Here is a 20,513-nt window from a genome sequence, read left to right on the forward strand (position 1 = left end):
CATCCCTTTCTCCCTTAGGCATTCTGGCTCTCACCTCTCTCCACATGGCTAGTTTGAATACAGGAGAGAAAGAACATCTGTCTATTCTTGCTGTCAGAAAGCAGGATGCTGCACTCAAGGACTTTCACCTCAGCTGGAGAACATCACACCTTAAAACTGCGATGCCACTTTCGCATTCTCCGTCCTTGCAGAATACTACGTACCTGCCTCTGCAGGTACCGTCATCAATCCCGCTGCCACATTTATGGAGGATGAATTCTTCGATGCCATTGTGGACTGGCTTCGTTCGCACGAACGGACAACAGACATTTACAAGCGCAAGGGTCACGGTTTCAAAGCGGCCCTGTTGCTCCTCTTCTCTGTAGTGATGTCCTAGGCGAGAGGTGTCAATCACCAACACGGAAAGCATTATGGGAGACAGTAACACTCACCAACTGCACAGCCTTGCGAGAATATGGAAGACAGACACCACATCGACAATGAGCAAATTTCATGAGAATCAGCTCAATTCTCGGGCACTAGGAATTAAACGCCGGTCGGGTAGCTGTCAATGAGCTTCCCAATTATCCCCAGCTGCCAAAGGATCACAATCCCCAAAGAGCCGAATGTTCAAATTCCCTTTGGGTTTGTGCAGCTTCTTGAGCAATGAGAACCAGCGGAGGTTATCATTTTTGCCCATTTCTCTGTACTATTTCAGAATGCCACCAAGTTCTGGTGGAATGAGTCAATTCCAACGAAAATCGTAAAAACCGTCGCGGCGATGCTTCCCCGGGAGTACCACAGGTGGACGAATGGTCAATACGTGAAGTACTGGGCACTGACTGTTATGCAACGTGAAAAGTAACGTTTAAAGAGATTATGAATGTGTGACAACTTGGCTTGCAAAGTCAGCATGTACTTTCGCTCACTCCTGTTCTACAAGAACTATCTCGGGAGATCCCGCTAAAGTTCCCCAGGGATGAGGCGCAGTTGAAGATCCATATTTAGTCAACTGTCCTCGAAACATAATTGACTACCCTGTAAGAGATATCATTCTTCTGTATCATACATCTATTCGGCTCGGATATCGCGCTAGCTGCCATTTTATTGAAGATCACTACTATAAGTATTTTCGTAGGAACTATTAAATCTTAGGTTGGACCGCCTTGCAGATCAACGCTCCTCCAATCACATACGCTCGGCTTCACATCCACTATGGAATTTGACATGTCACTTAGTTTGCTTCTGCTCGAGGCGCGAAGATCATGGAACTATTGCAATCGTGCATACTTGCAATCAACTCGGTATCACATCAAAATGAAATCGGCAATCAAGTTGAGAACTGGGTTACACCAACTCTCGCTTATGCGACCCTGTTGCGGTCAACCTGCATACAATGGCGTTGCAACTTACGCCGAACCATTTGTATTTCCTTGAGATACTGTTCCACAAGAGGCTCTTGTCAGGTTTTGAGTTGGTGCGCAGAAGGCCTCCAAGACAGAAGGGAGGGATTCGGTAGGGCCTCTTCGTTAGGATCTGCATTCCAAACACAACTGCCATCGATCTTGGACGGCGCTTCGAGGTAATCCCTTGCATACTGCTCTCATTCTTCCTTGCTTATCGGCCAACCCTCCAGTCCAGCACTGACATTTTCGTGCCAAGACTCATGACGAAGCAACCCTGTCTTCGGCTGACAGCGTTATCATACCCCGGGGAGCTTGACTTTGCAGTGTGACCGCTCACTGACTAGGTCTAATTATTGCTCCTGTCGGTGCAGCAGCCCGCCTTTAATACATCATCCACGTATCAATGCGGGTGGCCGGTGGACCGGCCATGCCTACCAGCCGAAATTGTCGAGCAATGCTCCTCACCTGAACGCTTACACACACTTGATTGTTTGTTCTCCTCTGGAAACCACACATGGCCGGTTTTCATTTGATATTCTTGACATTTTGAGGTCTTGATACAGGGCAGGTGTCGCTCTATCCGTTAGGATGGGGAACGTGTCGCCCACTCCACACCAGCTTCTCACAGAAGCTATCATCTTTTGGGCCATCGGTCTTGTTATTTATATTGGCAGAATGTGAGTCACGGAATACACATGATCTATAATTGAGGCAAGTCTAACATTTCCAAGTGCAGCTCGAGTCATTGCCAATGGATCAATTAAACGTCTATATGGTATGGTTTTACGCTCTCTATATTCTAGGCACTTACTGATGTACTACCCCATTAGTGGACGATTATGTGATGACAGCAACCTTTGTAAGTGGTCACCAGACTGATCGAATCGCTCTTTACTGACTAAGGGGTTCCTAAAGGCGATCTATACCACCCTTCTAGTGCTCATCCAAATATCGGCGCGCTATGCAACAAACCTCATGGACCCGAAGGACTACAGCGAGGTGTTGGGGGACCCGAAACAAGTCAGTGATAGGATATACGGAAGCAAGGTCGTCATTGGGTTGGAGCAGTGCATGTTGTTCTCCACTTGGGGAGTGAAGACATGCATGCTCATGCTCTACTGGCGAATTACACAAAACCTGCGATCAAACCTCTACATCAAGATCCTCGCGGTCTATACGGCAGTGGGGTTCGTGGTTATCATGGTCACCTATTATGCAGTATACTGCCGACCCTTTTCGCAATACTGGGCTATGCCGGTGGACAATATGCAGTGCGCCACATACCAGCGCTACTCGATTACACAGGCGGTCTTCAATATCTCCTCGGACGCCGTGATGTTTGCCATACCAATTCCCCTCCTCATCAAAGCACAACTCAAACGCCGCAGAAAGGTTGTCTTGATTGGTGTCATGAGTCTGGGCTTGTTCACCATCATTGCCGCAATCCTGAACAAATTCTTCAACTTTGCCTCTCCGCTCACAACAACCTATCAAATCTGGTACATCCGTGAAGCAAGTACCGCGATCTACGTGGCCAATCTAATGTGCTGGTGGCCTCTCCTACGCAAGCTCTTTGGCCTCAAAGCTTTCCAGTACAACAGCAACCGAGGCCAGCGGCCCGGAAACCAAAACAATAAAAACAAAGATAGCAACGGCTACGGCACATCCAATGGCTCGCAATCCCGTCCATCATTCAGTTTCCCTCAGTCATGGAGGCCGCCTTGTCGCCGGGGTATCAAGAACGCACCACCAGTTCCACAGGGCGTTGATCAGCGCTCGAGTACGGATCCAATCAACCGATCTAATACATCCAATACCGATTTCATTGATGATATACACCGTATTGAGGGTGTTCCTTTGGGTAACTGGAACAAAAATGATAATATTCCGATGACTCAGGCTTTGGACAAGCCAACCTCGAAGCGAGATAACTTCGCTGATGATTTTATGCATTCTGAAAGCGAGTATGATTCTCAGTTTGATTCCAAGCAGCATGCACGGTCCCCCTGTTGATGTTTTCTTTTATCTGGACTGCTATATTTGTATATTCTAGGTGAGACCGTACTATCTCTACCTCTGGTGTTTTCTCTTGTCTTGGCGATTTGGTTGCGATAAAATGACTTGTATACCCGGGGGCGCTTTTAAGTTCTAAAACTCATGTTATGTTTGTGGAAGAGAAGGGGAGGGATGAATTTGCAAGAGTTTCTTTCTAATTTTGGGGACTTCAATTTCATATCAGGCCAATGACGTGAACCAAGCGAGGAATTATATTGCAAATGCTTTAACCGTATCATAAATAAATCTCCAAAATAGCATATAATGGAAATATACCCTGGATTTTACCTAACCATGGAATATGCCGATATTTTTGCACCAAAAAGTGTACCAGCTTGCCGGGTGAAAAATATTTACGTGCACTTTCAGTTTTGGCTGGGCCGGCGCACATAATTGGTGATAATAGTTGACGAAACATGGATATAGGTAGATAAACAGTCGACACTTCCTCAAAGGCGTGATGTATAGGAAGCTAGAAAATCATTTCCAAGCCTTTAAGGATCCCTGGGAGATCAATAGCTTCTATATCCCAACCCAACGAGTCTACAACTCAATACCAGTTTCTAGAAAGCCCTCAAACAGGTAAATTGAAAAAGTTTCAGTATCTGTGAGTCGTGAAATTTATGTCTGCTAAGCCTTGCATAGGCTGCACCCACCTCATCCCGCATTAGCGCGAGACTCAGCCTCTGCCCCGAGTCACTTAATAGGGGTGTTTTGCCTACTTTTCCTTTATTTTCCCTTCATCTCTTCTCAGTAATCCCATCCTCCCTGATTTCTGCCGTGTCTCACAACTCAACAACATCTCCAGTCCTCGACTGCTCAGACAGCCCCCTTTCAATAACCGGCAACGTCATCGGGATCCTAACCTTTGCCTACGCTATCTTCTTAACACTTTTGTGTCGCTCTAAAGCCTTGGTCAAAGCAAAGGATGAGAGCAAGAGATTCTACATACGAGCGGAAAGACTGTATAGTTCGCTTGTGGAGGCACAAAAACGACTGGAGGCTTATTTCTCCACACTTGATTTGAGTATGAACGCAGAGATTGGATTGCTACTAGAAGATGCCAGGTACTGGGATTTTCAGTATAAGCAAGGCTTGCGACGTAAACCGGAATATAAACCAACGGGGAGGAAACAAAGGCCGAGAAGCGTCGTGAGGCGATTGCCAGAAAAGGATCCTATCTACTTATGAAGGAAGATATGGATAAGGTCGTTGAAGGCATGATGCAAACTCGAGCTACACTCGATGGGACATATTAGGTCCTTTTAAACAGGTGCGTTCTTATGGAAAACTTGCGACATCAGGATTACCAACTAACTAACTGTTTCATCAGCATGATCGTCGATGAGATCCGAGAACAGAAAACCGTGTTTGAAGTGCAATCCCAGAGTCTCTCAAAGCAGAGGGCTATGATAACAAATATTATGGGTGCACTTAATTTAGAACTCCCACTGGATTCAACCTCAAAGGATTCAACCTCAAAGGATTCAACCTCGGTGGATTCAACCCCTAAAGCTGACCTTTCGCAGAAGAAAATCTCTGTTGATATGTCTGAGATCTACCTACGACCGTTAGGCGAAGAAGACAAGAAACGGCCGTCCAAACGATTTAGAGAAGCTCTTGGATACGGGCGGCCTCCAGTCTGTGGTTGTTGTCAATCGCATACATCAAACCAGAGCGGCAACCCACGTATGTGTTCGGACTCATACGGTGAAGCGTATTTTGATCTAGAAGAAGGGTTATGGCTGAAACCTTCCCCACCTGGCACTAAAATGTATTTTGACCAAGACAGTGGAAGATGGCTTAGACGTGGGCCAGCTGGACCATCCTTTCCCGTACCTGGTAAAATTACAAGCCAGCGTGTTGGTTCGCCCTTTATCTCAAGATTAAAGAGGACGTTTAGTCTGCGCAAAATGTTTTCTGAATGAACTTCCACTTGGCCCACAGGATATAGAAGATTCTGTAAATTACTTGTAATACTCTTGCAGAGGATACTGGCATCTAGATTAGCCATACTGGCAAGCGTGTCGGGATAGTCCTCGCCGAGCTTCGTCTTGCGAGTCTCCATCACCTGTATCTCGAGCTGCTCGGCCTCTTCCAAACGGCCTTCATCATAGTGTACCCTTGCCAGTGTTCTCCAGATGAAATTCTCCCCCATTTCTGGAATGCTAGTACAATTCAAATCAATATCCCTCACATCCGGAAGATGCAAAATGAGATGGCGACCTAACTGTGGCTGGTGATCTTCCACAATCTGAGAGCATGCAGCAGGCACAAATATAGTGTATCACCACTGCCATTGTTGATTTTGGTCGCGACGAATTGCCCGCCATTGAACCAGGCTATGCATTGTGGTACCAGGCCACTCTCCTTGCACTCGCTGTACTAGGCTATAGCGGGCTAGAACATCTAATGACTTTCAATAGACTCAGTATTTGCAACCGAATCAAGTCCGAAATGGATTAGCGTGTTTCGGAATAGGGTTCGAGAAAAATTCTATGAGAGCAGAGTGGTGAAACTGATTTCGATCCACGCTGTATTATACGGATAAGTTACCCCAGATTTCACCTATGGTTCACGCTGATCATTTTGTATCAATTTGCTGCGTGGGTATACTCCCTAAGGAACTCCTACCTACTGAACTTGGTATTCACCAGCTACGATGGTCTAGTGGTTAGGATTTTCGTGTTAGTTATCATCTTCCCCTCCGCTTCCTGCACGTAAGCTTATTTCTCAGTTCCCATTTCTCCCATTATGGTTACAACGGAAGACCCGGGTTCGAACCCCGGTCGTAGCAAGCTTGCTTTCTTTTTTTTTCCATTTCGCAGTTTCAATATGACCCGGTATGGACTAGTGTTCCAACAATTTCCGTACCAGTTATCACCGACCGTATAACCGGATCAACCCCGCATTCCAGCCATCTCCTGCGTACTTCGTGTGAGACTACTCTACTGCCAAACCATAGCAGAGTTATGGACCCCCGAAAACGTGCAGTTCAAGCGTAAGTGATACCTTGAACTGCAGGCGTGTGATTCGTGATTGACATCTTGCATGCAGATGTGATGAGTGTCGGCGTGCGAAAGAAAAGTGTGAAGGTGGTTCCCCGTGCAGGAGATGCTCCCACTTCCAGCGTGTATGCGAATTTAGAGGGCCAGCATCAAAGGCACGTGAATTTAGGCCATATATTCCACGGTAGGCAGCTATGGTGCATTCCTCGGGGTGCAAGCCAGCTAAAATATACAGGGAACGAATGACGAGTTCTGACTTACAAGAACTGATCGACCGCTCGCAATATATGGAGCGAATATTGAAACGTACCATTGAAGGTATTAGACTTGATATAAATAGCCTAGCCAGAATGGCGGAAGCTCTTGACGCCGATGGCGATGGTGCTTGCGTTGGTTCGGACGCCAAAGAAGTCGAAGGACTACTGATAGATGACGAGGCGTGTACAATGGACCCAGTAGGCGATAATACTACACGTTAGTGAACTGACACCCCTAGTGAAATCATATAACTGCTGATATTGACTAGACTTCTCCGGGGAGTTTTCATATTGGAACTTCTCCATGCGACTGAAGCGTCACATGGAACAGCAAATGGGGGGACTGGAGGGTTCTGTATGCTCCACTCGCCATCTTATATTTTTGACAATTTAGAAGTTTATCTAACCAAGGAGCTACAGCATATAAGTGGTCCTAGCGGGGTGTGGGACTTTCCACGAGCTCATCAGTTGCGTCCAGGACGTGATCGCCTCTCGGCGGCAATATCATGCTGCCCCCCTGGTCCAATTGCCGAGTTTCTGACAAGAAACTTTTTCAAGTATGCCGAAACTCATTACTTTTTCGTTGGGAAAACCTGGTTTTTCGAACGAATGAATCTTCTTTATAGCGACTCTGGTAGCTTTGCCAAAAAGGGAGGCGAGGCGATTATCAGCATCCTCCTGACTGTATTTGCGATCGGGTCTCAATATGCACACTTCGAATCTTCGACGTATAATTCGAGCGGGTCGTCACGGCAAAACCTTTCAGAGGAAGACATCGATGCAACATTATATCAGCAAGCGATCCATCTACTACCGGAGATCATCGAGTTATCTTCCTTGGAGAGCGTTCAAGCTTGTCTACTCCTTGGTTATTATGCACTTCCTGTTGACACTTCGGGGCTGGGGTATATTTACGTCAATATTGCAATTCGACTCGGCATGCAGAATGGTATGCACCGAAGATGCAAGAACGATGCCTTTGATGCAACCATGGTCGAGACACGCAATCGTGTTTGGTGGACAGCATATTTACTTGAAAGGTCTGTCATTACTTCTAAGTTGAAGCAGGCATGCTAACAGGTGCCAGAAAAATCTCCATCTTCCACGGCAGGCCGCTCTCAGTGCTTAGAAACGATGTCGATGCGACCATTCCTCTATACCAATCGACCTTGGAATTTAATGACACTCACGCAAGTGTCGCGCGCACAGACGCATCGATCAAGTTGGTCCATTTTCTTGAGGACCTGTTTCATAAAGTGTAAGTCACAATATTATGTGAAGTCCCAGCCCTGACGCAGTGCGAAAGAATGCATCAAAAGTCTGACATTATGATAGAAACAATCTTCGGAGTTGCCAAAAACAACAAATCCCAACCATCATTACTCACCTCTTGACTATCAAAGCGGCAATGAAAGAGTGGTGGAGTTCTCTTCCCCAAGAGGTTGTGAATAGCAGCTTGCAGCCGCCAGCGCACGTTCGCTCAGTAATGCACCTCCAGCTAGAATATTGTCTGGTTCGGATGTTTATCGGACGACCGTTTCTGCTGAGAAGAGAGTATTCAGACTCAACGAATAACGCTCCAGCGTATTCGGAGAACAATCCTGACGAAAGCCACACTACCTCCAACGGTGCAGGTTTTAAGCATTCGTCGAGTCGCAAGGACCTCATTGATGACTGCATCGAGGCAGCAACGGAGGCACTGAGAATTTGCCAGGAACTACGAGATAGTGGAGCAGGTCTAGCACGAGCTTCGTACATCGAGTATAGCTCATGCCGAGCGTCGCTCCTCGTGCTGATTGCCTTCTCGATACAAAATCCCTCGGAGCAATTTCAAAGAAATAAACTGCTTTACAACGGGTTAGGCATGATTAGAGACATGTCAGCTGCTGGAGAGTCGGCTCAATCTGAGGTGTGCTTAATTGAATCACTCAAGCGTGCACTTGCACGTCTCCACACAGGGGCCCAGCAGCCTCAGCAGGGTAATATTATGGCCCCGTCTGCCTATTCCATTTCAGAGTATGAGGCTTTCAAGCACTGGGGAGCTACGCTGAGAGAAGGTGTCATGTTTGAGGCAGCTGATATTGCCACAAATCCTTCTCATGATCAGTCTTCATTTGATGCCCAGTCCTATGACCGCATCATGCAAACGAATTGCGGTCAGGGACTTTTTTCTGCGTCAGATTGTGATATGGGCATGCTCGGATCTCTCGACCCGCTTGTTGAAATCCCACTTTTCGGCACTGAGAATACATTCCCCTCAGCTACGTGGCCTATCTGGACCGAGACACAAGTCCTGGAACAATTTCTCACAAATCCAGAATATGGGATAGCACACGGCATGGACATAGGCGAGCATTGAACTGCTTTTCATGGGCCGTTTTATACGTAGCCATGTACTATTATACACCTTTTACTTGATTTCATTGAATTTACACTCTCTCTCAACGTGAAGCCGCAATGATCCTGTCAGCCATATCAGGCAAGGAATCCGCAACAACCTCCAACTCGGCATCTAAGATATCCGCGCAAGGCTCTTTTTCATAAACAGTACAATAAGCGCCCCGGAACCCTACCTTCACAGCTGTCGTAACATCCCACATGTGCGCGGCCGCAAACCACTTCGCATCCCTCTCCTTAAACTGCACCACAGCCGGCCTATACGCGGCCAGCGCCGGCTTCGCCACCCCAGCAGTGTCACAGCTAATAAAGATCTCGAGCGGCATATCGCCCCGCCACGCTCGAAGTATCCACGCACGCGCTTGGTGTCTCTAGTCGTCAGACAAGAGACGGTGAAGCCGGTAGCGCGCAGCTTGGCAAAGCAGTCTTTGGTTCCACCGCGTAGTTCGAGCTCCGAGTATCCCCGTGCACACTGGTACTCGCTCTACGTTAGTGGCAAAGGCACGCGGGTCCTCGACACCTATCATGGATAGTGTGCGGTAGAAGAGGGCAGACGTGATCTCTTTATAGGGCTTGTAGCGCTCAGAGATGGAGAGAAGAGTGAACTCGAGCTCGGCACCAGTCATCCACGCGCACCTGAAAGACCGGGCTGTGTTGTTCTGGATTTTCAGCTTCTAGCCGATGGTCTTGTCAATTCCATCGTAGAAGGCGTCAAAGGAGACGCATGTATCGACCACGTCGAATACAACGTGCTATTGAGCGGTCATTGTAAGCGTGTAATGGAGTGGTTGTAGGTGTTGAGTAGGAGCTCAATCGCTATCAAGATGTGTGTGGGGTTTGGAAAGCGTGTGTCTTGTCGCTCGTTCAAGAAGAGATTGGGATTACGGAGACTCGGAGAGGATGGTATACTAATGTTTTCTGATCCAATTACAGAGTTTGAGTGTAACCCAGAAAAGCATACAGTGAAGAGTATTTCGTGAATTAAGAAAACTAATCGTTCGGGTCTCACTAAAACTCCCCTGCACTGGAAGCCCGTAAATACTCACAATAGCACCCCAACTGCTATCGTGATAACCACGATCTCACTATCCCCAATAGGGAAAGTCCGGCCCGGACTAGGGATGATTGGGCACAGGAGAGGATCAAGAAGGGTCTGGTAAATTTGCGGGGACCTTGATATTCAGCCCCTTCCTAGGTAATTAAAACGCCGGATTGCTTGTCAATGCTGCTTATCATCTACTTCAGGCCCGGGGACGGCTTGCCTACGGAGTAGAGTGGAGAAGACAAGACAATAGCTTGGTAACTAGACAGGTGTCTTATGTAAATACTCACTATGTACTGTGACTATCCTCTCCTTAGATCAACCTATGGTTCTCCGATGCGACAATGAGTAGACTGTTGGCTTGTGTACTAGAGATGTTTATGTAATGATATCATGATTTAAAAAGCATTGCATTTGCGAGATATTCAACGATGTATTTACCAACATTAAGATCATAAGATATTCAGCCTCTGAATCCCACGTTTGGGTACCGGCTGGGGCTCGGGGTTTTGCTGATAATGCTCAATAGAAGGTCGAATGGAAATGTCCGCCAGGGGGATGATCTCCGTCTTCATTCCAAAACTTGTATCCAAAGTTTACAATAACAATAAAAGGCAGGTTGGAATAAGGCGAGATAGACGTCTCCATACTCCAATGCCCTCTCATAAAAGTCGAGTATCCTCTAGTAAAGAATAGTAGAATGAATACGAACAAGGAGACCCGCGTCGAGTAGGGCTGGAATGGAGCTACCAGGGAAGCTCTTTCTTCCGGTCAATTCTTTGCTTCTTGCATCCGTATAGGAACCGGAGGTAGACGACGCAGATACAGATCTAGTTCACTATCGTAGAAATAGAGACAAGGTCCTGTAGCCAGTAAAAGCTGTGCTCGCGGAGCTAGAGAGGCTCATGAAGTCTAGGACCATAAAGATACTATAAAGACTAACGGCAACGTAAGGGATAGAGAAGCGGTTGATGCGCTTGAAGATTGCGGGAGCATGGCCCTAAACAGCCATTCCGTATAAAATCCGGGACCCGCGGAGCGATTACCAAGCAGAGCTAAGGACGACGGCATTGATGATTAATGGTACCACCTTAATACTAGCATCTCGTGCGGCAATGACGAAAGGAGATTGAGCCGCTGTGCCAGAGTCACGGAGTAGGTTAGGGTTGGCAGAACACACAACAAGTCCAACCATGAAAATGGTAATAACATAGAATAGCAAGATACGGACGAAGATACGTCGTGCGGCCATTGGAATAGCTTGTCGGGAGCATCTAGTCCCCGCAGCAGCGACGGTGATATTCTCTATGCCTGAATACGCATAAAAGGCGTTGCTGAATGTGGCCCAAAAACCTAGGAATCGACCTAATGACCCGTGGATGTTGAGATATTGGACGAAGGGGCCGTAGGGCGCCTTCCAATATTCGAAGCCGGTAGTTTTGTGGTTTGGCCCTCGGTCACAGGCAATAACCAAAAGCATAATGTTGATACCAACGATCAACCTAATCTTCAGCATCGAGAATCCAATTCGAGTTGTCCATAGACGCGCACAAACAGCAGCGCTGTGACAACCATAAGTATGCCAAAGCTGGTTATTGCAGATGGCGCTATTGACTGTGATCCAGAACCTATTTAGAGTTCGCCGTAAAACTGACCCACATATGGCCAGTACCCCCGCTTCTAGACTCCTATAGGAACCCGATGGTTGTGTGTTTAGAGTTTGAAGATGATGGTCGGTTTCATGGTTTTCGAAGGCAGTGGTAAGACAATCATATTGTGCGCAACTTGCGGCAGGGAAGATTTAGCTGCTGTTTAACAGCATCACGTGAGGTTTTATAACCCGTGCTCCGGTTGCCGCTCTGTTCTGGGGAATAATTAAATACCTAAGAATGGCACGTTATCCCTAGTCGCACCAATTATCTCATTACCCCTTACTTTAATCCAGACAGATATGAGCAGTATCCCCAGTCAACAACAGGCGGGAAATGAGGGGTTGCGAAAAGCAAAGCGGCGGCAGACTGCAAAACAGGCACCGCGGAAACGTGCAGTACGAGCGTGAGTATTGTGTAATGACAATCACCTGAAACGCTTTATTGACTAGTTACCTGGAACCAAGTTGCGATCAATGCCGGAGACTGAAAGAAAAATGTGAAGGCGGACAACCCTGCACACGATGCGTTCGTTTCCGACGCCTCTGCCGATTCAAAGATGCCACGCAGACCGATGGCGAATTCGCCAACTCGGCAGAATTAGTTGAGCGGATGACATACATGGAGTTCATATGGGAACGCAAGCTTGGTGGGATTCCGTTGGATACGAGCAGCTTATCCCAGCTGGCCAACGAGCTTGCTGAATTGGAGGACGACGAGGACGATCATGTCACGGTCTCACCCCTTAAAGAGGGGGAACTTGAGATTGAAGATGAAGTTTGTACAATTAATCCGGTCGACGATACTATTACTCGTTCGTATCATCTCGTTCCCTTTGCGCGGTGTTTGTGGAATAAGCTGATTTAGGTACAGATTACTCAGGAGAGTTCTCCTACTGGAATTTTTCTATGCGGATTAAACGGATGGTTGAGGATCGGTTTGCTGGTTCAATTGCTCAGGTACGTTGTGATGGTTGAGAACTATGTACCTTGGTACCCTACGGCTGACGCTCATCCCACGGATAAGCAATCTGAAGGCCACGATCAAGCCTGGTCGTATTGGCGTGCAAAACAATTGCGCCCTGCCTCAACTATCATTGCAGCCGTAACTTCATGCATCCCGCCCCGCCATATAGCGGACTTTTTGGTCTGTGTCTTTTTCAAGTACGCCGAAACACACTACTTCTATGTCGAAAAGACCTGGCTCCTTGGCAAACTGAACGTTCTCTATGCTAATCATTCGGAGTTTGGAATGAAAGACGCTGCAACAGTCAGCATCATTCTTACCATCTTTGCCATCGGAACCCAGTATGCGTATCTTGATTCCTCTGGCCATAACGAAGCAAGGAATAGTTCAGCACCAAAATTTTCAGAAGATGAACTTGGCACCATGTTCTATCGGGAGGCAGTTAGGCTCCTTCCCGAGATAATTGAGTCGTCTTCTTTGGAAAGTGTGCAAGCTTGTTTGCTCTTTGCGGCGTATTCACTTCCACTTGATGCCGCCGGTCTGGGTTATATCTATATCAACCTGGCCATTCGACTGGCTATGCAGAATGGCATGCATAGAAAGTGCGCTGATGACGCCCTTAGTGCTGCGCTGATTGAAACAAGGAACCGTGTCTGGTGGACCGCCTACACACTAGAAAGGTATAGTGATAACCCAACCTTGAGGAAGAAAATGAGTTCTGAGCATGCTCCCTTTCAGAAAGATATCCATTTTTCATGGTCGACCTCTTGCAATGAATCGGTCTGATATCGACACGCAACTACCTAACAATTGGGGAGATATGAGTCCAACTCCAACGTTCAACTATATGGCCATCTCTATTTACCTAACTCAACGACTAGAGGAATTCTTTAGCGAAATGTAAGTTGGGCCTGATATGTGCAACACTACTCTCCCAAGTTGGGACCGCTCTTTTGGACTGACAATTTGACGGCTGTAGCTCTCAACTGCGGAATTGCCAGAAGCAGTACCTGCCCAGGATTATCTCCCATTTGTTAACGAAAAAGAGCGAACTAGAAGCCTGGTGGGCGGCACTACCAAGCGAAGTACGCGATGAAACATCCCAACCGGACGCGCAATTCCGGCCCAGGATGTACGTTCGGCTTGAGTATTGCTTGCTCCGTATGTTTATCGGAAGACCATTTCTCTTTAGTCGCGCCATACCTCAGCCAGGACCCAACAGTTCAGAAGTCGGTCGTGACAGTACATCGCCGACAGATGGCACCCAAACGCAGAACTCAGATCACCAGGAACTAGTCGAATGCTGTATCCGAACTGCAAAGGAAGCCGTTGATATTTGTAGATCCTTGAGGGACAACGGGCCGGGACTGGCAAGAGCATCATACATAGAGTACAGCTCATGCCGGGCAGCACTTCTTGTGTTGATTGCATACTCAATCCAGAACCAATCCGACCCATTTCGCCGATACTTAAGGGATGGTTTAGATATGATCCGTGAAATGTCGGCATCAGGAGACTCAGCCCGATCGGAGGTTCGGCTGATTGAGGCACTTGAGCGTGCCCTTGCCCGGTTGCACCTTTTCAATACGCAACCGCACAGAGATGACGAGAATACAGCATTGGCTCCGGCAGATTTTGCTTCCGGCTATGGGGGTTTCAAACAATGGGAGTCGATCTGGAAAGGGAATACTAGTACATGCGACAGTGTCGCCTCTCTGTATGGCAGTTCCGCCCATCCTCTGGCTCCCCAAACCTTGGTATCGGGCATACAGCACAGTCATTATACTATTGACCATGAGCCTCAAGGTGATTTCTCGACGAGGACACTCAACTGCAGTAAGGACAACCCTGTGTCTTCCGGGCCAGACTGTGACGCAAATCTGTACCCCCTTCGGCCGTTCTACTCTGCCTCTGATCTGGCCCTTTTCAGTGAAGGAACTATGCCTGCGTCTGCGTCAAATACAACATTGCATCCTGAGATGTCGGTACTCAATGGATTCCTCTCGGATCCTGACCCCAGATTATTTTCTTACCTTGGGATTGCGAGTGGAATAGGATCTATGGACCCAACCTACCGGAGTTCCATCTGAGGAGAAGACGCTAAGAGCGCAAGTTAAAGGGATAGAGGTATAGGGTAAAGCTAAATCCTTATGTATCAAGATAATCAACACACCTAGGTCCTAAGTAGTTTTCTGTAAAGCTATAGCTATACATATTTATATTCCCTATCCTGGAGGAAACGATCAGAAATGATCCTCAACGGTCAACGTGCCGGTCTTGGTTATAAGGAACTCGTTGACAGCGACATCTTTGCCGCTCTCCTTGCCATAGCCAGATTGCTTGATACCACCAAACGGAGTCTCAGCTGCAGACTGGTTGCCCGTGTTAAGGCCTACCATGCCAGCTTCGAGGTTCTCGAACATCCGCCACAAGCGGTTGACATCCTTGGTGAAGACATAGCTAGCGAGGCCCATGCTGGTGTCATTCGCCGTCTGGACGGCTTCTTCCTCAGTTTCAAACTTGCACAGTGACGCGATAGGGGCAAACGATTCCTCCTTGAAAACAAGCATATCTGAGGTGATGTCCGTCATGATGGTTGGCTCGAAAAAGTAGCCTCCCTCACATGAGGGAGGTTTGATCTGTTTTCCGCCCAGAACCACCTTTGCGCCTCGCTTAGATGCGTCTTCAACATGGCTTATCGCCTTCCTGACTGCTTGGGGAGTCGTCAGAGGGCCCATGGTCGTACCTTCATCTGCACCATGGCCGACAACCAGAGCACTACTGACTCTATCCTTGAGCATCTGCGTAAACTTCTGGTAGACGCCACTTTGAACAAAGATCCGGTTGGCTGTGATGCATGCCTGACCGGCATGACGCCATTTTAGCGCCAGCAGTTGGGTGATGGCCTGTTCCATATTCGCGTCTTCAAAGACAATGAAGGGGCAGTTTCCTCCAAGCTCGAGAGTGACCTTCTTCAGTCCATGCGAGCAATGCGCAGCAATCAACCTGCCCACCCTTGTCGATCCTGTAAAGGTAACCTTCTTAACTAGATCATGCTTACAAAGCGCCTCACTGAGGGATGGCGTGTTGTCAAGGCTTGTAGTAAGGACGTTGAAGATCCCGGGGGGGAAGCCTGCTTTCTCAGCCAAGTGCGCGAGAGCCAACACGGTAATCGGGGTCTCAGGACTAGGTTTCACTATTATTGTACAGCCAGCCGCCAGGGCAGCACCAGCTTTGCGGAGCACCATAGCAATTGGGAAGTTCCAAGGAACCAACGCAGCAACAACTCCAATGGGTTGTTTGACTGTAAAGACGCGGCGACCAGGCATTGATGGCGAGAACACGGTTCCCTGAATGCGGTCGGCTTCGCCTGAGAACCACCAGGTAAAGCCAGTAGAGTAGTCAAGCTCCGCGTAAGACTCAACAAGTGGCTTGCCAGTCTCGTGAGTGAGGATTTTTGCAAGATCGTCTCGGGCTTCAACGATAAGGGTGTGCCATTTCATCAGCAGCTGCGCTCGTTGACGCGGCGTCTGTTTGCGGTACTCGAGGAACGAGGAGTGGGCGGCCTCTACAGCGGAAGGCACATCCTCCGGACCATTATCGGGGCAGCTAGCCCAGTTAGCGCCAGTGCCCGGGTCTATTTGAGAGTTAGTGAGGAGTCAGAAATCACAACATAGGATAAACTCCTCCTACCGGTAACTTCAAACTGTTTCGTGGACTGAGCTTTCACCCAGCGGTTGTTGACGTACGAGTCAAAGTGCAGCAGACTGGGATCGTCCAACTGGAACATCGAGAGGTCAGCTTGGTCGTTTAATGGTATTTTTAGAGGAATGAGGAAGTGCTATGAGGTACCTTGAAGGGCAGTGTGTACATTTCCTGAGCCATTGTGGGGGAGGAATTGAGATAGATGTCGTTTTAATCACCAGTGGCAATTGGGTGGGCTACCGGGGTCTGGCAACAGAGGTTATATACAACACCGGAGTAGATAGTTCGCCCAACAGGGCTGCGTCTCCGGATTGTGAAGTAACACTGGCGCCATTACTACCTGCGTATTCCGGTTATTCGTTTTATTGTTCGATAGATGATCTAACTGGAAGTTAAGGTTTGTCCTGTGTTCGCTCCGGCTATCTGATCATGTTCCGGGTGCTTAAGCTCCCGGAGTTGATGCTGAGGGAACCGGCTGCCAAGATTTAAAGTTCCTTCTATCCGGCGACCGGGAACAACCTGCTCGTAAGTACTGTACTCCGTAATACCCATGGCTTTCTGCTCACACACACCGGTGCCGAAGGCTTGCTCGGATCGCAAGCTAACATCTCTCTACAGTTTTCAAAGCTTGAGAGGACGCACCCTTGTGGTTAATTCCTTTGACAAGGGAGTCGCGAAGTCATGGCGCCCCAAGAACTGGGTGATACCAACACAGCTTAATCCTTCTCATACATGCCCCTCGTTTTGATTTCAAAGTAGACTACTTCGGACACGGAGGGTCTCCGAGTAGACTCTGTTAAATAGAATGGTTCATTTTGGTTCTTGAGAGTTCCTCAAGAAACAGTCTTGCCACAATTGACTCGTTGCTTTCTTCCTTACCCGACTGACAGGCTCTCTACCCTGTTAAGTAGAGATTCTATCTTAACACGGAACCAGAATCTAACCATAATGATACACTTGGTTAGATAATGAGAACACGATGTAGAACAGTGAAAACTAGTCGTCGGTCGATGTAGGTGAAAACAGGAAAACCTCTTATACTATGCTGCAAATTTGCAGAGCCTTCCTGGCAGAAGGGCTCTGTTTTCCTAAGCAAAGTAGCGTATTACAAAGAAGGCATAGGCCGACGAAAACCGTCTCTGAGGAAGGACGTTGTGACTTCTTCCGCAATCCCCCAAGAGAGCTCATAACCACGACCACCAGCACCATACACATGGAGTACAGCCTTTTCCGGATATGTAGCCAACTTCTCCAATTCCAACCGGACACCACCCCGGCGAGCCGGCCGTCGGCCAACAATATCACGTATAACGTCAAACTCACCCTGGTCACCATCACTAAATGGAAACCATTTGGACGCATCCCGAAGTAACTTGGTTCGCGTTTCAAGACGTGCATCCGGATCCCAGTCATTGACTTCTTTCGTGCCTCCAATTATCGTTCCCCCTTCTAGAGGGCGAGGAATACAAAAAGACCACGATCCATCAGAGTTCTGTCTCGTTATCGTTACCGGACAAGAATTACGAACGAGACAAGTTTGACCTAAAAGATATCAGTCCCCGTTCTTCTAATAACAGTAATATAGGACAAAGCTGACCACGAATAATATATGATGTCGGGTCTGAAAACCCTGAGCCGGAGCAATTGACCACCAGGATAACGTTGTTAGCAAGGTGGAAGGCTTCCATAGGACTGATGAGGGTGAACTTTTTAGTTCTCCCGCCTTTCAATATGAATTTACGTAGAAGGTAGGCGCAATAGACTGGCGAATTCACACAATAGGTCCAATAACGGATGCCAAACTTGACATCAGGAGGTAGTTCTTCCGTTGACAGTTCGTGAAGTCCATCTAGGTGGGCATAAGGACTATCCGGATTTCCAACGACGTCAAGGTACTCAGGAGGAGGGTTTTCAAAATGTTCAATACCCTCTAAAAAGGTGACACCTGCAGCAGGCTCTTCAGCGGCGATCTTTTTAAAACTTTCGTAGGTTCTTTTCGCCCATTGCGCCTCCGTGGCTATTTGTGGGGATTGGCCTGGGACTGGTCGATAGTGAGCGCCAGCCCATGGTGATGCATAGTTGACAGAGGTAGAACCAGGGAAATCCCGAGCAATGAGCAGGACTGTAAATGGGCGTCCAAGTCTTTGTTGAATGCTAAGCGCAGTGGTAAGTCCAAGGACACCGGCTCTTGAAGAAACATGTCAACGTGGCAGATCCGTGGGTTAACTTGTCACCAGTCTCGCGGTAGCGTAGTGAACATAGGAGTAAAAGGTTGCTTACCCAATCACTACTATTGTTTTCTCGTTCCCCATGTTCATCGCCTAGGTAGTCTTCAAAGAACGAGCTGATGTGAAATTTGAAAAACCCAGTGGAAGCGGAAAAGCCAAGGATGTTCGAGAAAGAAAAGAGCGGGAGTGAAAATATGTCAACTGCTGGTAACTTTATCAAAAGCTCGCCAAGCACCCCAGACCGTCGCTTATGTTTAGCACTTTACACTGGCTCCACGTTGGAGTCAACTACCGAATCCGGTAGTAGGTTACAAAATTACCTTTCAAGCTTTCCTTATAGGTATTCCATAAAAAAGGATCAAAGGAACATTGACCGGGCTTTCCACCGTCGTCTACAATGTAAGTACGCCCTACCTATCCGCTCATGTTGAGGTTCCAGTGCATGCCGGTGTATCCGGTAGGGTTAAGGTTTCCGGCCGGCCACATTCGGCTGTCCAACACTCTCCGGTTACGCAGAGCTATCTGGTTGATTGGCATTTGACACTTGCCCGTACTTCGCTTACAACAGCCCTGTTTTCCTTTCAATTTCACGGGTTGGAGATGAACTCAGAATTAGTCCCGGGGTGCTTAGAGAGCTTGGGACCGCCATCTCTATATAAAGCGTGTTATTCTTTTAGTCAAAAATGTTGACATATCTTATCGCGCGTCCAATACTGCCCAACCTTAAGAATATTCTCAAGATGTCTAGCCCAAAGCGTGCTGCTATTCTCACATCGAGAGCTCCCCCGCCTCGCCCTTCGAACTCCCAAGCTATCATCGTCAACGGTCTTATCTTCTCCTCAGGCGCTCTAGGAGTGGATCCTGTGACGAAAAAGGCTGTGCAAGGAAGGATTGGCAAACGAGCTGTAGGTTTTCATGTTGCCACCCATGCTAAGCACTGAGTTCCTCCTAGGTTTCTCACAAGACAACAGGAACAAGCTCTTCGCAACTTGGAAGCGATTTTAGAGGAAGGAGGCTCTTCACTGTCTCATGTCGTGAAGTGTACCGTGTTTCTAACCGACATGGCAAATTTTAATGAAGTCAACAAAGTCTACGAAGAAATTTTCAGCCAGACTAACCCACGTCCAGTAAGTTGTCTCGCAAAATAAGGCAGCTGTGGACACTCACTGGAAGTAGAGTCGAACATGTGTCGCTGTCAAGCAACTACCAACTGGGACTGACGTAGAGATCGAATGTATTGCGGTGATGTCAGTACATTTATATCCTCTTTTTGAAATCGAAATTCAAACCTTGCTAACGCGAAGTAACAGTCCAAATACAATCAAGCTCTAAGGCTTACTGTTTGATGATACGATGTATTATCGGTGATTAGCCGAGTCTTCTCGGAGTCTTTTCTACTGGAAGAGGTGTAATTAAGGTCGGGACTATAAGATAGATTATGAGTTGTCATCCCCAATAGGCCTCGTAATTAGGCTGCGGCTTATCGTACCACTTGGAGGATCAGGTTCATATTCACCTCCACAAATGGCGGATATCATACAGGAATTCCCTATAATCAATTAATAAATCATGGCTGCAAAGAAGCGTAAGCTTGAAGATATTATTGCTAAATTACCGTCGCAAGAAGAACTCGGTGCGCGACTTCAGCCCTTATTTCCTAGCTCTCAGCCCCTACGGCTACACAGCTACCTAGTAGAGTAGACCTTGAGAGACCTTACGCGATTTTCATTCAACTACTAGCCGTGTCTGGAATGATACTACGCTTGTCGATGCGGTCAAGGTAGGCCCACGTCGAAGACAACATGGTTTTGTGGGCAAGCC

The 20,513-nt window shown here is 47.7% G+C and overlaps 9 protein-coding genes across 9 annotated transcripts; 4 read left to right on the forward strand and 5 right to left on the reverse strand.

Annotated features, from left to right (window-relative positions):
* Positions 1-44: 44 nt before the first annotated feature.
* PENARI_c001G00715 (uncharacterized protein) lies at positions 45-376 on the forward strand (the record flags this gene model as incomplete). The annotated part of the gene is made up of 2 exons (XM_022626178.1): positions 45-51; positions 216-376. The coding sequence occupies 2 exons, from the start codon at positions 45-47 to the stop codon at positions 374-376; spliced, it is 168 nt and encodes a 55-aa protein (XP_022493371.1).
* A 1,597-nt stretch (positions 377-1,973) lies between these two features.
* Positions 1,974-3,398, forward strand: PENARI_c001G09442 (uncharacterized protein; the record flags this gene model as incomplete). Its single annotated transcript, XM_022626871.1, has 4 exons — positions 1,974-2,062; positions 2,117-2,160; positions 2,216-2,244; positions 2,301-3,398. The coding sequence occupies 4 exons, from the start codon at positions 1,974-1,976 to the stop codon at positions 3,396-3,398; spliced, it is 1,260 nt and encodes a 419-aa protein (XP_022493044.1).
* Positions 3,399-5,048: 1,650 nt separating this feature from the next.
* PENARI_c001G03421 (tetratricopeptide repeat protein) lies at positions 5,049-5,598 on the reverse strand (the record flags this gene model as incomplete). Its single annotated transcript, XM_022626385.1, has 2 exons — positions 5,049-5,167; positions 5,280-5,598. 2 exons carry the CDS (start codon positions 5,596-5,598, stop codon positions 5,049-5,051), a joined length of 438 nt encoding a protein of 145 aa, XP_022493915.1.
* A 1,200-nt stretch (positions 5,599-6,798) lies between these two features.
* Positions 6,799-9,064, forward strand: PENARI_c001G00328 (fungal specific transcription factor domain-containing protein; the record flags this gene model as incomplete). Its single annotated transcript, XM_022626136.1, has 5 exons — positions 6,799-6,922; positions 6,975-7,060; positions 7,126-7,745; positions 7,793-7,963; positions 8,041-9,064. The coding sequence occupies 5 exons, from the start codon at positions 6,799-6,801 to the stop codon at positions 9,062-9,064; spliced, it is 2,025 nt and encodes a 674-aa protein (XP_022493171.1).
* Positions 9,065-9,399: 335 nt separating this feature from the next.
* Positions 9,400-9,728, reverse strand: PENARI_c001G11926 (uncharacterized protein; the record flags this gene model as incomplete). The annotated part of the gene is made up of 3 exons (XM_022627070.1): positions 9,400-9,405; positions 9,461-9,584; positions 9,658-9,728. 3 exons carry the CDS (start codon positions 9,726-9,728, stop codon positions 9,400-9,402), a joined length of 201 nt encoding a protein of 66 aa, XP_022494015.1.
* A 1,458-nt stretch (positions 9,729-11,186) lies between these two features.
* On the reverse strand, positions 11,187-11,660 carry PENARI_c001G04788 (uncharacterized protein; the record flags this gene model as incomplete). Its single annotated transcript, XM_022626488.1, has 1 exon — positions 11,187-11,660. One exon carries the CDS (start codon positions 11,658-11,660, stop codon positions 11,187-11,189), a length of 474 nt encoding a protein of 157 aa, XP_022493438.1.
* Positions 11,661-12,414: 754 nt separating this feature from the next.
* On the forward strand, positions 12,415-14,849 carry PENARI_c001G05395 (fungal specific transcription factor domain-containing protein; the record flags this gene model as incomplete). Its single annotated transcript, XM_022626552.1, has 6 exons — positions 12,415-12,607; positions 12,667-12,752; positions 12,820-13,439; positions 13,654-13,659; positions 13,739-13,891; positions 13,952-14,849. The coding sequence occupies 6 exons, from the start codon at positions 12,415-12,417 to the stop codon at positions 14,847-14,849; spliced, it is 1,956 nt and encodes a 651-aa protein (XP_022493572.1).
* Positions 14,850-15,002: 153 nt separating this feature from the next.
* PENARI_c001G02132 (NAD-dependent succinate-semialdehyde dehydrogenase) lies at positions 15,003-16,644 on the reverse strand (the record flags this gene model as incomplete). Its single annotated transcript, XM_022626281.1, has 3 exons — positions 15,003-16,396; positions 16,453-16,540; positions 16,612-16,644. 3 exons carry the CDS (start codon positions 16,642-16,644, stop codon positions 15,003-15,005), a joined length of 1,515 nt encoding a protein of 504 aa, XP_022493592.1.
* A 1,304-nt stretch (positions 16,645-17,948) lies between these two features.
* Positions 17,949-18,776, reverse strand: PENARI_c001G08289 (uncharacterized protein; the record flags this gene model as incomplete). Its single annotated transcript, XM_022626789.1, has 3 exons — positions 17,949-17,956; positions 18,206-18,651; positions 18,745-18,776. The coding sequence occupies 3 exons, from the start codon at positions 18,774-18,776 to the stop codon at positions 17,949-17,951; spliced, it is 486 nt and encodes a 161-aa protein (XP_022493761.1).
* Positions 18,777-20,513: the final 1,737 nt, after the last annotated feature.

The sequence above is a fragment of the Penicillium arizonense genome (assembly GCF_001773325.1).
Source record: "Penicillium arizonense strain CBS 141311 chromosome Unknown PENARI_contig001, whole genome shotgun sequence".
Taxonomy (NCBI): Eukaryota; Fungi; Ascomycota; class Eurotiomycetes; order Eurotiales; family Aspergillaceae; genus Penicillium; species Penicillium arizonense.